Source organism: Hipposideros armiger, unplaced genomic scaffold (genome assembly GCF_001890085.2).
Source record: "Hipposideros armiger isolate ML-2016 unplaced genomic scaffold, ASM189008v1 scaffold_410, whole genome shotgun sequence".
Lineage (NCBI taxonomy): Eukaryota > Metazoa > Chordata > Mammalia > Chiroptera > Hipposideridae > Hipposideros > Hipposideros armiger.
Genome location: NW_017731760.1, coordinates 546,498 through 560,067, shown reverse-complemented (window position 1 = coordinate 560,067; position 13,570 = coordinate 546,498). Strand labels below are relative to the sequence as shown.

Sequence of the window (13,570 nt, the reverse complement as noted above, 5' to 3'; positions counted from 1 at the left end):
GCGACTGATCTGCCTCACCTGGGAAGAGCGCAATGATGGTGCCAACTTGGGCCAGTGAAGCAACGTCCTCCACGACTAGACTGAAGAACAAAACAACAGCAACTTGTCTGTTCCGCTTCCCCCAATTCCCCACCGCTGTTCCCATCCCCCCAATTCCCTAATAAAAATCTTAAAAATAAATAAATTAATTAAATAAATAAATAAAAACAGGTGATTTTCCTACCACATGCCTCTAAATGCAATCCATCTGTGTCATGTAGTCTTAACCCAAGAATCAATAATTAAAGGGGGAAATGGCTGTGTTGGATTTATTGAAAGACAGTGTGTCAGTCACCAGCATGGCTCAATCCTTAAGAATGTTTTTTAGGGTTATTTGGTCATGATTTTGTATAATATGCTAAATGTAGAACCCAAATCTTGCTTATGTGACTCTGTTATAAATGTAAAACATCTCTTTCTTTGTTGAGAAAGGGCAATTTAGACAACTAGCAAATTTAGGGCACTAAATGGGTAGTTTGCCATGAAGAATTCAGCTTGACTATTTCAATTCAATGACTTTTTATAGAAGACCCACTGTGTGCAAGGCATTGTTAGGTGCTGCTAGGAACACAGTGAAGATTCCCGCTTTCCAACAGCCTTCACTGCCTTGGTTGAGCTCCAGTAAGAAAACCGAAGACAAAAGGAGGAAGGTAGGATACTATCTACTTCAGGAGATTGTGGAAGGCTTCTTGGATAGGTGACACTTGAGAATGGGCCAGATTTCAGCTGATGCAGATAGTAACACCAGTTGGCTATGTGTCAGTGTTTGGAGCTTCATCCAACAACCCTTAAAGTACCTCCATTTTACAGAAATCTGGTGGTCACAAAGGTTAAATAACTTGCTCTAGGTCACAATACGTGGTAGAGCTGGGCCTCAAACACAGATGGGTGTTGTAAGGTAACAGCCCTACCTGTTAAAAAGATCATGTTTAGTTAACTAGGCTCCAAAACACTCAATGACCAAGGAGCATTCAGTAAATGTTAATTCCCTTCCTTTTTTTTTTCTATATTGTATCCCTGTATAGCACCTAGCTCAGCATTAAGTGTTTAATAAAAGGGCCAGGAAGAAGTGGGCTGGAGGATGGGCTGGGGGTGAGTAGGGCAGGAGACTGCTACAAAAGCAGAGGGGCCTGGCTTTCCGGAAGAGGGTCCAGTACAAATCCCATGTAAAGACTTCTAGCTGGTCTTCTATTACTGATGAATCAATCATCAACCAGGCCTAACTCTTGGCTATGTGTTGCTTGGCTATGTGTGGCTCAGCTGGTTTCTTATTTTATCTAAAGCCAGGTCAGGCTGTCCAGGTGGAATGTTCATAAAAACCAAAGCCTTAGTGTGAACATTTTCTTTAAGGTCAGGGTAATTTACAGTCTGTCTGAAGAAGCTTTTAGAGATGTAGAATGTGACCATAATCCACAATGCACTCTCATTACCCTTCCCTCCTATTAGAAATTGATTCTGGCATGGTTCCTTCAGTGGAAAATGACTCTGTCAGCAATTGCTGTTTCTTTTTTCACACATCGGGGGTCCCCCAACCAAAGTATTAAAGCATCTTTAATGTTCCTTTAGGAAAGGTTAAATACAGTTTTCACCAACATTTGAAATTTCCTATCTTCCTGCTATTTCTACTGTGCTTCGCTTATTGAGCCATTAACAAACAAGTGTAGGGCCGAGTGGCGCAGTGGTTAAGAACTGGCTTGGGACGCCAGAGGGCCCCGGTTCGGATCCCACATATGAGGGCCAGTCACACTGCCCTCTACAGCTAAGATGCTGAACAACAGCTCAACCTGGAGCTGAGTTGCCGTGAGTTGCCTGCGACGGCGTAGGCTGCAGCCCCTGCTGCAGTGGGTTGCCATGGGCTACCGTGTGTAGCCAGCAGCCAGCGTGAGCGGCCAGCAGCTGCTGTGAGCGGCCATCCAGAAGCCAGCGACTGATCTGCCTCACCCGGGAAGAGCGCAGTGATGGTACCAACTTGGGCCAGTGAAGCAACGTCCTCCACAACTAGACTGAAGAACAAAAGGACAGCAACTTGTCTGTTCCCCTTCCCCCAATTCCCCAGCACTGTTCCCATCCCCCCAATTCCCCAATAAAAATCTTAAACAAACAAACAAAAAACAAGTGTAGTGGAAGGTCTCTTCCTCAAGTTACCTGAGTTTGATGACCCTGTATGTTTAGTGACCCTGGAGGAAAATAGAGCCAAGCATGTCATGTGGCCCTGACCGTGGTTGGCAGCATGTGGCTCCCTTTCTCCCTAGGCCTGGGGATCTCCCTTGCACTTCAGGAACAGATAACACTGTCACCAAGCTATTTCTGACAACTTACAACTCGACTCTAGACAGGCCAGAGAACACACTGGCCCCTTTGGATAGATTCATTGAAGCTGACAAAGATGATGGTCAGTTCTTTTTTAGATGTGGCCATTAGAGTTCCCGTAACTTTCAGGGTATTGGGTAGTGTGATGGATAATTTTATGTGTCAACTTAATGGGATCATGAGGTGCCCCCAGGTTTTTGTCTAAACATTATTTCTGGGGGTGTCTGTGATGGTGTTTCCAGATGAGATTAGCATTTGAATTGAGTTGAGTAAAGCAGATTGCTCTCTGCAATGTGGGTGGGCATCATCAGATCTATTGAGGGCCTGAATAGAAAGGAAAAAGGTGAAAAAGGGAGAGTTTACTCTCTGCCTGACGGAGCTAGGACCAATCTTCTTCTGACCCTGGAGTGAGACTTAGACCAGTGGCTCCCCTGGTTCTTGGGCCTATGGACTTGAATTGAATTACCCCACTGGCTTTTCTGGGTCTCTAGCTTGTGGATAGCAGATCCTGGGACTTCTCGGCCTCCATTATTGCCTGAGCCAATGCCTCATAATAAATCTCTTCATATTGGATCTGTTTCATAAAGAACCCTGACAAGTACAGGTGGTATCTCTTAAAAGTGTCCATGGTACTCACTTCCTGATATCATGCTTTTTTACCTGTTTAAATTCATGCCCCTTTTGGTTAAATATAAAGTTCAATTATAGTTGAAGACTTCATTACCCCTCTCCCAACAATTGATAAAACAACTAGATAGAAAGTTGGTCAGGATAGAAGAACTCTATGAAGTTAACACCATCATCAACAAACAGGATCTAATCAACATATACAGACCATTCCACCAAACATTACCAGAATGCACATTCTTACCAAATGCCCATAGAACATACACCAGGATAGAGCATATCTTGGATCATAGAACAAAAATTTAAAACAAAAAAATTTAAAAGAATTTGAAATAACATTGTGTTCTCTGGTAACAATTAAATCAAGCTAGAAATCAGTAACTGAAAGATAAGAGGGAAATCTCCAAACACTTGAAAACTAAATGATACACATCTAAATAATCAATGGGCCACAGAGGAAGTCTCAAGGGAAATAATAAAAGAAAAAATACATTAAATGGAATCAAAATGAAAATAAAACATATCAAAATTTGTGAGTCAAGCTAAAGCAGTGCTGACAGGAAATTTATAGCACTAAATGCCTACATTAGCAAAGAGGAAAAAGCCTCAAATAAATAATATAAGCTCTCACCTTAAGGACCTAGAAAAAGAACAAAACAAGTAGAAGGAAATAATAAAGAGTGGAAATCAATGAAATTAAAAACAGAAAAATAATAGAGAAAGTCAATGAAGCAAATTGCTGGGTTTTTTAAAAAGATCAGTAAAATAGACAAACCTCTAGAAAAGAAGACTAACAAATAAAAAAAAGAGAGGAGACACAAATTACCAATATCGGAAGTGAACAGGGGCTATCACTACAAACTCTGCAGACATCAAAAGGATAATAAAGAAATACTACAAACAACTCTACATAAATAAGACCACTTAGATGAAATGGACATTTAAACACACACACACACACACACACACACACACACACACAACTCTCCTAATATAAAATAGACTATGTGACTAGCTTTATGACTAGGAAGAAAATGGAGTTTATTTTAAAACTCCTAAAGAAGATATCTCCAGGCCCAAATGGTTTCACTGGAGAATTCCACCAAATGTTTAAAGAAGAAATAACATTAATTGTACACAATCTCTTCTAGGAAAAAGAAAAAAGAGAACTTTCCACTTCATCTCATAAAGCTAATATTACCCTAATACCAAAACTAAACAAACACAATACAAATAAGAAAAAAAAAATCTCTACTGACCAATTTTCCTCATGAACTTAGACACAAAAATCCTCAATAAATTATACGCACAAATAATTCAGCAATATATAAACATCATTATACACCGTGGTCAAATGGGGTTTATTTCAAGGGTGCAAGTCTGGCTCAATCTTTGAAAACCAATCAGCGTAATCCACCACTTCAATGGGCCAAAATAAAAGAAAAAAAAAAACCCAAGGTCTTTCCCGTTCCGGCTTTTACATGTTTCCCTGGGAAAAGGACCACAGGCGCCTCAAATCGACTTGTGCAACTCAGGAGCTAGAGGAACCTGTGTCTCTTTCCTCAGCAGATAGGCCAGGGGACCGCTTAGCCAGCACGGACAGGGAATGTCAAGGATGCTACATGCATCCCCCTCGAACTGCCTCCGCATATAGATACAATCAGGAGGTTGGAGAGACGCTCCACATTGGTTGTCCACCTAGAGAATAGGGACTCAGACTAGAATCTATTTTGACTTATAGAAAAATAAAGGTTACATTTCTTGTGCTCCTGAGCTGTGGGGCCTGGACTCATACCCATTAGCAAGAATTGAATAAATGACAGAAAATATTGTGAATAAAGGTATAGCGGCATAGAAGTGTATGAGTGAGTATGAGTGTGTTAGTTCTGAGTGAGAAGCGCAGCATGTTCAAAGGCCTGGAGATAGATGTGAGCACGTGTATTTTGGGAACTTTGGACCATTCATGGGAAAGTATACCATTGGTTATGCCTGTCAGGTGGGGTTTCCATCTCTACTGTGTTGTGTTGCTTCTTTTACACAGTGACATGTGTGGAAGTTGTGATGCCAGGAAAAATGTGTTTTGATGGAATGCCATACCTACCACCTGGTAACAGTGCTACATGTCTTTGGTTCTCCAGCCCACCCAAGAGGGTGTGCTGCCATTGACCATGAAGGGGCGCCCTCGGCATGTTTGTGAATGTGGGTGGGCCGACTTGCCTTTTCTTCCTCCAGGTGACTGAGCTGCTGAAGTGACAGCTCAGCCACTCCCCCACCAGTAAAACTCTCTAACACTCTGCAGTCCTTTGTGAGTCTGCTCATATTTCCAGACTCATGGAACAGCAGAATTTTAGACCAACAAGGTTCTTAGAGGAGCTGACGTCCTAAATTTACAAATGGAAAATGGGAAAACTGAGGAGCAAAGCAGGAGGGGTGCCTTGTCTAAGTCAGTGACTGAGTCTCCAGGCCTCCAGCCCAATGTTTCGTGGCCATTTCACCTGTTTCATGACCCTCTGGGGTAGCCGCCTCCAAGGAAAGCACCACCTGCTCCTCCAGAGCACCTAAATCCTAACCAGCTTCCAAAACACCCCTCATATACGAGTATCTCCTGAATTGACTTTCCTCATGACAATTCTTGTTAATACTATTTGGCAAGTAAACAACATTGTCTTAATGCCTTATCTACTAGGTTGTTCTGTCAGCTTAAATATATATATAACATATATAAAAATATATAGTTAAATATATATTATATATAAGTATAATATAATATATATATATTTATATATGTTGTTACTTAACTCTTTAAGTCTTTATGCATTACCTTATTCAATAAAACTATTTAATTTTCGAGAATGGGCATCAGATTGCGTGCGTGTTACCCCAATAGTACCAAACACAGTACTGTGTATCAAGTGGGTACATAATAACTATTAGTTGATTTGATGCTGCTAACACAAGTTCACTGCAGTGTAATATGTGACACAAAGGCAGTGTAGTATGAAGGTTAATAACATGGTTTCAGAAGTCGGTAGGCCTGGTTTTGACAAGCTGTATGACCTTGAGCAAGCTGCTTAAGTTCCAAATCTCAGTTTTCTTATCTGCAATATGGAATAAGACTGACAAGAGGATTGAAGGTCTCTTTCTCTCTCTCTCCAATCTTTCTTCGCAACTTTTCTGTAAGTCAAAAGTCATTTCAAGAGAAAAATTTAAAAAATACAGTTGTATGTATAAGTGAAGTATATATAACATACTTGTATGTATACACACACGGTCACAGCCATAAGCCTTCAGTTGATGGCAGCTATTACTACTACTGTCGTGAGTTGGAAATCTTAAAGGACTATTAACTCCATGGAGTTCTATGGCCTCGGACTAAAACTTCAACGAACATAGTCATTGCAACATGTCAATGAAGAAGGGTTACAGGATCCAGACAGGGGCACATGGGTGTGTCCCCATAATTCTCACCCCTTCTCATTCCCACCCCACACTCATCCCCATAAAAAATGTCGATGTGTATTTAATACATAAAATAAAATAAACAAATGTGTATAATTGTACACACAACACTCACTTACAGGGCATCCCCTCCAAAAAACCCAAACAGGCGTGTTTCTCCATAGTTGTTGGCAATCCTCTCTCTCTGCATTAATATCTTCAACCGCTAGGCGGTACCTTAATTCTTCTCAGTGGCAGCGTTTTCGCTCCTTAGCACCAGGGAGTCAGCTCTAAAGTCTTTAAGTGAATCTCTCTTTCTCAGCCTACTGCAGAGTGTGCAAATCATTTCCTCAGCTGATTCAGAGGTGTTATGATGTGCTGGGAAATCTGAGCATTCTCTCACCCTGTGGCCACTAATTTCCTTGAAATAGTCGCTGGATTAAATGTATTTGAACATGCGCTGTTTAAAGCTCAGTGCTGCAAAATGCCATACTCAAGATATATATTATATGTTAAATAATTAACCTTAGTGTGTGAGAAGGTGAGAGAGAGAGAGAGAAGGAAAGACCTTATTTAGTGCCTGGCCAAGGGTGAGACCTATGGCAGCCAAATCTAAAGCTTTCCGTGAATCAGCTAAATCCTGGCTTTACCTGTTACTATAATAGAATTATGTTTTCTTGGGTAAAATACTTAACATCTCTAAGCCTCAGTTTCCTCATCTGTAAAATGGGAATGATAATACCTCAGAAGTATGAGTTTTACATGTCTTATACATGGAAAGCACTGAGTGTTGTGCTTGACATATAGTAGGCACTCATGCAGAACAAGGTTTGGGGTTTTTTGCTTCTTTGGCCCCAGAGATGGCCTCGGTCCTGGCTCCATGGCACTCCCTTTCCTTCTCTGTGCTTCACACTCAGAGTAAGGCCTGTATTGCCTCCCAGATGTCTTGGTGTCATGCTCAGATCTTAGACGTTCTGGAAGCCCCTGTACAGGCCTGCCTTCTCTGAAAGGCACCTGCTCCATGCCTGAAGCCTAGCCTCCTCTTTTTTACTTATTCAAGTTTACCCTCCTTAGTATCCTGATTTGTGGCTGCTGTAACAAAGGGAGCCAACCAACTAGTTCATACGAAGATGCTAATGGCTGAATGGAAGCTCCAGGGGGACAGAGGTCTTGTCATATTCACTACTTATCCCTACTACCTAGCAGATGACCGAACATAGAAAGTGCTCAATAAATATCTGTTGCATGATTATATGGATCTGTGGGAACACAACACCTTAGTGGAAAGTAAACCATTTTGAATGATAGGATTTCAGACGTCTTGACAGGCTGGAGAGGAAAATGTTAAAGGCAGGGCACTCCCACCTGTGTCTTTCAGACCACCGTGGCTAGGTGACATTCTATGTCACTTACATATCCAATTGTATTTTTTTTAAATTTATTTTTATTATTTTTAATTTTTTATTGTTAGTTTCAGGTGTACAGAACAATGCAATAGTTATCCTTTTCACCCTCACAAAGTAACAATTTTAAAAAACCTTTTCTTTTGAAATGCATTTTGACTTACAGAAAAGTTGCAAAGAAAGTGCCCATTTTTTAGCTGCTCTGGATGTTCATGTTAACATCTTACATAGCCATCGTAAAAGCATGGCTTTTGTGATTAAAAGCATGAAATTAACATTGGTACTATGAATGTTACTATTAGTGCTATTAATTACTATTAATTAAACTACAGGCTTAATTCGAATTTCACCAGTTCTTCCACTAATGTGGAGCTCACATTGCATTTAGTTCCCAGGTCTGTTTAGTTTCCCCCGCTCTGTGACACTTCCTCAGTCTTTCCTTGTGTTTGGTGACTTTGCCACTTTTAAAGAATACCAGTCAGTTATAATGTAGAATATGTCAATTGGGTTTTGTTGGATGTTTCTCACTATGAGGCTGAGGCTATGGATTTTGGGCAGGGATACCACAGAGTGATGTGACCTTCTCAGCATATATATCAGGCTATATGATGTCAATATGCCTTATTACTGGTGATAGTTATCCTTGATCACTTGGCTAAGGTGGTGTTTGCTGGGTTTCTTTACTGTAAAACTGCTATTTTCCCTTTATAATTAATAAACATCTTAAGGGAGATATTTTGAGATATGCAAATATTTAATTTCTCTTCAAGTTTTCTCACACTAATTTGAGCATCCACTGGTAGATTCTGCCAGTAATAATTATTACTGTGGTATCTCAGTTTCACATGCCTTATACATGACTCCATGCTGCACCCTCAGGATATAAAAGAATTGGAAAGACTTGCATTACCCCAGCCTATAGAGCTTGGAGAAGACACCCAAATTTGGGGTATAATAGGACAGAGTCCATAAAGAAAGTTTTGTCAGAGCTCCCTACATTATAATGAGCAAAAGAAAAAGGAATACATCACAAGTATGAAAGCAAGTCACATATGAAGGCAAAGGATAGATGACGAACCCTGTCTAGAAGAAAACCCGAGAAACAAAAGAAAATTTCCTCTGGCCATTTGGAGACAGCTGTTTTTGTTTACCAGACTTTTATAGCAATGAAAGAAAAAGAAGAGAAAAAAAAAAGGCCTTAGCTCTTTGATTAACTCTCTACTTTTGGTAGTTAGTACTTAAGAAGAAAAATCAAAGAAGTGCCTAAAACAATAAAAATGAGATAGGATAAGGGATATTGGTTCTACTGTTGTTTATCATAGTTAACACAGATGACTTGTGCAGTCAGAAACTGATTGAGAGCCGATGGAAATACGCACAGCGGAATACCACAGTGTTGAGAATGAAGATTGGGATCTTCATTTCCCGTTTCTGAGTGAGAATAACTAGGTGATGGAGCATCATGTAAAGGAAGACCCCGTTCATGTTGATCTGCTTATCTGTGATCATGTGTTTATGTTCATACAAATGACCATGAGGGTGTTCTCCCAGGATATTATCAAAGGCTCCATGTCTCATGACGGGGTTTCTAATTTTCCACCCTTCTCTGCACTTTTCCGTGTTGGCTATTTTTTTTTTAATCATATATACATTGATTTGATTCCAAAAAAAAAAAAAAAGCTTGTACCCCTTCTGCATTCCTTAAGCTCAAGGGACTTGCAAGATACTTGAAGGACTCCGGGAGGAGGTAGACCAGATGGAATGAGACCAGTGGGTCACATTAACTTTGTAATGAGTGGCCAAACACCTTGCCTGGCCTCAGGACAGTTCTGCAGCCCTGAGCCCCTTGGGATGTCTCAGCAATGGCTGCTTGATCTGAAGCTACCGAAGACCAGCTGGGCAGGCAGGTGTGGGGACATTGGACTTGTGGCAAATGAATTGTTTTGGAAAGCAGAATGGGGCCATGGAAGAGTAAGAGCCCAGCAAATGATTGGCCAGGCCATCTTGGGCAATTATTTGTCTTCTCTAGCTTCAGTCTCCCGGTCCCTAAAATAGAGTTAATGAAACCTACATTATGGGGTTATTGTAGGGGTCAGATAAAATAATATATGTGAAAGATACTCCATAAATGTCAGTTTCCCTCTTCGAAGTCTTTCCGTTGTGCTGTTAAAATTAGAATTTTCATTTTACTGATGATTGGACCTTGGGGTGAGGGCAAATGCATTTGGAAATGTTCGTGGATGGGTCAGCGCCCTCCCTGTCCCCTACTTTGTACCCACACATCTAGCCTTCAACACACTTTAGGATTGCACTGTTGGTGGGAGTCTTACAATGCAATGATTTGTTTCCAGAACTTGATTTCTTGGAGCATTATCTTATTTGATACAAGAGAATTCTACTGTTATTTCTTTGAATAGAACATGATTAAAGAGTTGCCAGGGAATCAGAACAAAAGGGAATGCTTTACATTCAAAAGGCTCGCAATCAGTAATGAAAGGTCAGAATGGCACCTGCCATCTGAGATGGAAATAGGGTTTCCATTTCCCCAGCAGGGTGACAGACTTTCAGTTCCCAGCTTTTCACCTCTGCGTTTCAGCTCAATTCAACAGCAGAGCCAGCCTGCTTCCCTGGGCTGAAACACAAATTGAGCACATTTGGTTACTTCTATTTTGTTCAGAGCAGCAATTTGGATGAAAAAAAATAATAATTAAGATGAGTGACCCAGCCCTCCATGTTGTCTTTGGAGGGACAGTCTGCCCTAGTGTAAGGGTGAAATTCGGGGAATCAATAACGCAGTTAGACTTAGCTAGCTTGCAGCTTAATTCACTTCGTAGCTTGCTTTCTAGCCACTTGTAGTTAGGCTTAGCTAGTTTCCAGTTAGATCCACCCTGATATTCAGTTGTTTTCTTTGTTTTCCCCCTCACTAATTGACTTAAAAACCCTGTCCTAAGTGTACACATATCTCGTTAATCCATGTAATCAACAGAATCCCAACTTGAAAAGAGCAATTCTTAATCCTCAGGCGCTGGGACACCAGAATCCAATTTATAACTCCCTTGCAGTTTTTTTTGTTCTTTAAACTTTATTGGGGAACAGCCATGGTTATTGCAGTTTTTACTGGTGATACATAAAGCCCCAGGCCACGGTGGCCAAGTCTAAGTCCAGAGTCCTGAGATAACATTATCTTAAAACACACCAGACCCCAAGAAGCATGTCAGCTGTCAGACTTGTGTGACCAACCTCCCCCCACCCCATTTTCTTTGTTTTTTTTTTCTTGTGTACCATAAAACCTTCTGACCCGTCTAGAAACAGGAAGATGGCCTTTGGACAGGAGTCCGCCATCCTCCCAGAATGCCGGCATTCTGAATAAACCTACTTTTCTTTCCACCAACCTTGTCTCTCGATTTTTAACTTTTCAAAAGGCAGGCAGCCAGAACCTTAGCACGGTACCAATAGGTTTGATGAAAACATTCTCGCTGAAGTGAACTTAACACAGGAGCCCAGTAAAACGAGACTGCTCACTGGATCAGAGTTTTGGAACCATTTAAAACAAAAAAATACATATCTTATGGCAACTAGTACATCAAAGCAGTGAACTCAAAGAGTTGCGTTTCAGTTCAGACACCAAACGTGTGGCCATGGAATCCAGGATTAATTAGAGCAAATAACACATCCACACACAGTCCAGGCAATTTCTCCCTTGGATCACATCTGTATTTCTTTGGATTCATGTTTAGAAAAGATGGATATACAAATGAACCTAGACATGTGCTTAGGCCAGGAGCTGCAGAATTTAAAAATGCATGCAAATCCAAGTCATAGCTTTCCCAAGTCAGAGTTTCCTGATCAGGGAAGTTTTACCTCTGTCCCCATGAGTGTGCATCCCAGGGGGCTTGACAACATCCTGAGCCTCACAAACAACCTCTGTAGGGAAGAGGGGAATGAGGGAGGCTCTAAGGGCTGCATCTTGGATTGAACATGATAGGAAGTGATGACGCTAATTAATCAACAACCACCAATCATCAAGCACTGAGAGATCAAGGTCTTCATATTTTTATAATTTTGGTCACTGGCAACCATGGGATTAGTAACTTGGTCTGTATGTGAGTAACAGTGTGTGTGTGTGTGTGTGTGTGTGTGTGTGTGTGTGCATACATGCATACACATTAAGCGGAATAAGAGAACAGAAATAAAAGATTCCGAACAATTAATTGCCCAATTAGCTGTCTTTGCAATTATGGGAATGTGACATTAAGTTAAAAACGCAATGATCATTTAAATTAAATTGCCCATTTTGAAAGCATACTCTTGGTTCAGTCGCCATGCCAACTGGTTCTTACAGTGGTGCCTTTGCTTTTGAGAGCAGGCACAATAGTCTCGCTCATGCTAAGCCTGAGTCTGCTTGCTTAATTAACAAAGTTGAAGCCAAGGAGGGAAAGAGTTGTGGTTGGGAGCTGGCGGCTCAGCTAGACAAACTTTGCCGTGATTTCTCAGGCTTGAGGGTGGCCTGCTTCGTCTTTACATCTGAGGAAATATTGCAGGAAGAGGCAGGGCCGGGCCAGGGAAACTGCTTTGATCCAGGAGGTTGTTAGGCAATCAGTCGAAGGTCTCTTTTCAAAGCAGGGTGGTGTACGGGCAAAAATGAAAGACAAGTGAATATGAGCAAAACCTCAGATTCCAGAGTTTCAAAAACAGTACTGATTGAGGTTCGGCTGGATTCTTATCATCATTTCCTATTGGCATTCAAGAAGGGGACAGAACTTAAAAATTCTTCTTTGTCCTCTTCATTTTCAAGTATCAGACTGACCTGCTCGCCCAGCTCCAGGATGCACAAGAACCTCGATTTTCTTTGGCATCCTTCACTCCTGGCATAACGCCCACCCACTGCCCACCTAGAAAGAGAACACAGCCCTCAATACAATGGGGTCCGTGGTTCCCACATGTATCATTTTCACGTCCCTGAACTCAGAAAGAAGGGCTGAGGGGAATCAGGATTTTGAAGGGCACTGGGACCTCTTCTTGGATAGGCCTCTTCTGCCTTGGGTGGCAGCTCAGGTCCCAGAGCCTGGGGAGGGCTCTGCACCCAGCGAACATTTAACAAACGCAAGTTTCTCTGACACAGTGTTCCTGACAAAGCCCCGTTGGCCAACACTTCTGCTCTCCTGCACTATGAACTCTGGTGTCCCTAAGGGTCCTATTACAGGACATCAACCAGCACTTGCTTAAGAGTGAGGGGGGCTTTTGGATCAGGGTTTCCTGCAGGCTCTGCTGCTTCACAGTTGGGGGAACTTGGACAGGTTACCTAAACGTTCTGAGCAGCATGGAGCTTATTTATAAAATGGGGATAAAAATGGTACCTGCCCCACTGAGTGAGTCACTGTGAGGACTAAACCAGCAAATACATGAGAGGGACCTAGCACTGGTAAGTATTCAAAACTGGTAGTCTTTGTTATGATTGCTCTATATTTATTATTCAAATGTATTCTTTCAAAAGGATGGCTCAGTGTCAAAGCTAGGCCTCCAGAGAGGATCCATCAACCCCTCAGCCTGCACAGACCCTGGGGCCTGAAGGCCGAGGTGTAGGCTGACTGGGCCTGCTTTATGCTCCACCCGCACATGGCCTCCAGTAGGGCCTTCCTAAAACTGGAACTCTAAAGCATATCTCTCATACTATTTGAAGCCCTTCGGTGGCTGCCACTGACCACAGGACATAGGCAGGGCTTCTTGCATGACAGAGGGTCCCTTTGAGTCAT

General features: G+C 41.7%; 1 protein-coding gene across 1 annotated transcript in view; it reads right to left on the bottom strand.

The window, feature by feature from the left end:
- Window positions 1–9,395, bottom strand: part of COPB2 (coat protein complex I subunit beta 2) — a 63,243-nt gene extending 53,848 nt beyond the window's left edge. The window contains exon 1 of the mRNA XM_019663908.1: window positions 9,207–9,395. Within this exon, the coding sequence (XP_019519453.1) occupies window positions 9,207–9,395 (189 nt within the window). The remainder of the gene's footprint in view (window positions 1–9,206) is intronic.
- Window positions 9,396–13,570: the final 4,175 nt, after the last annotated feature.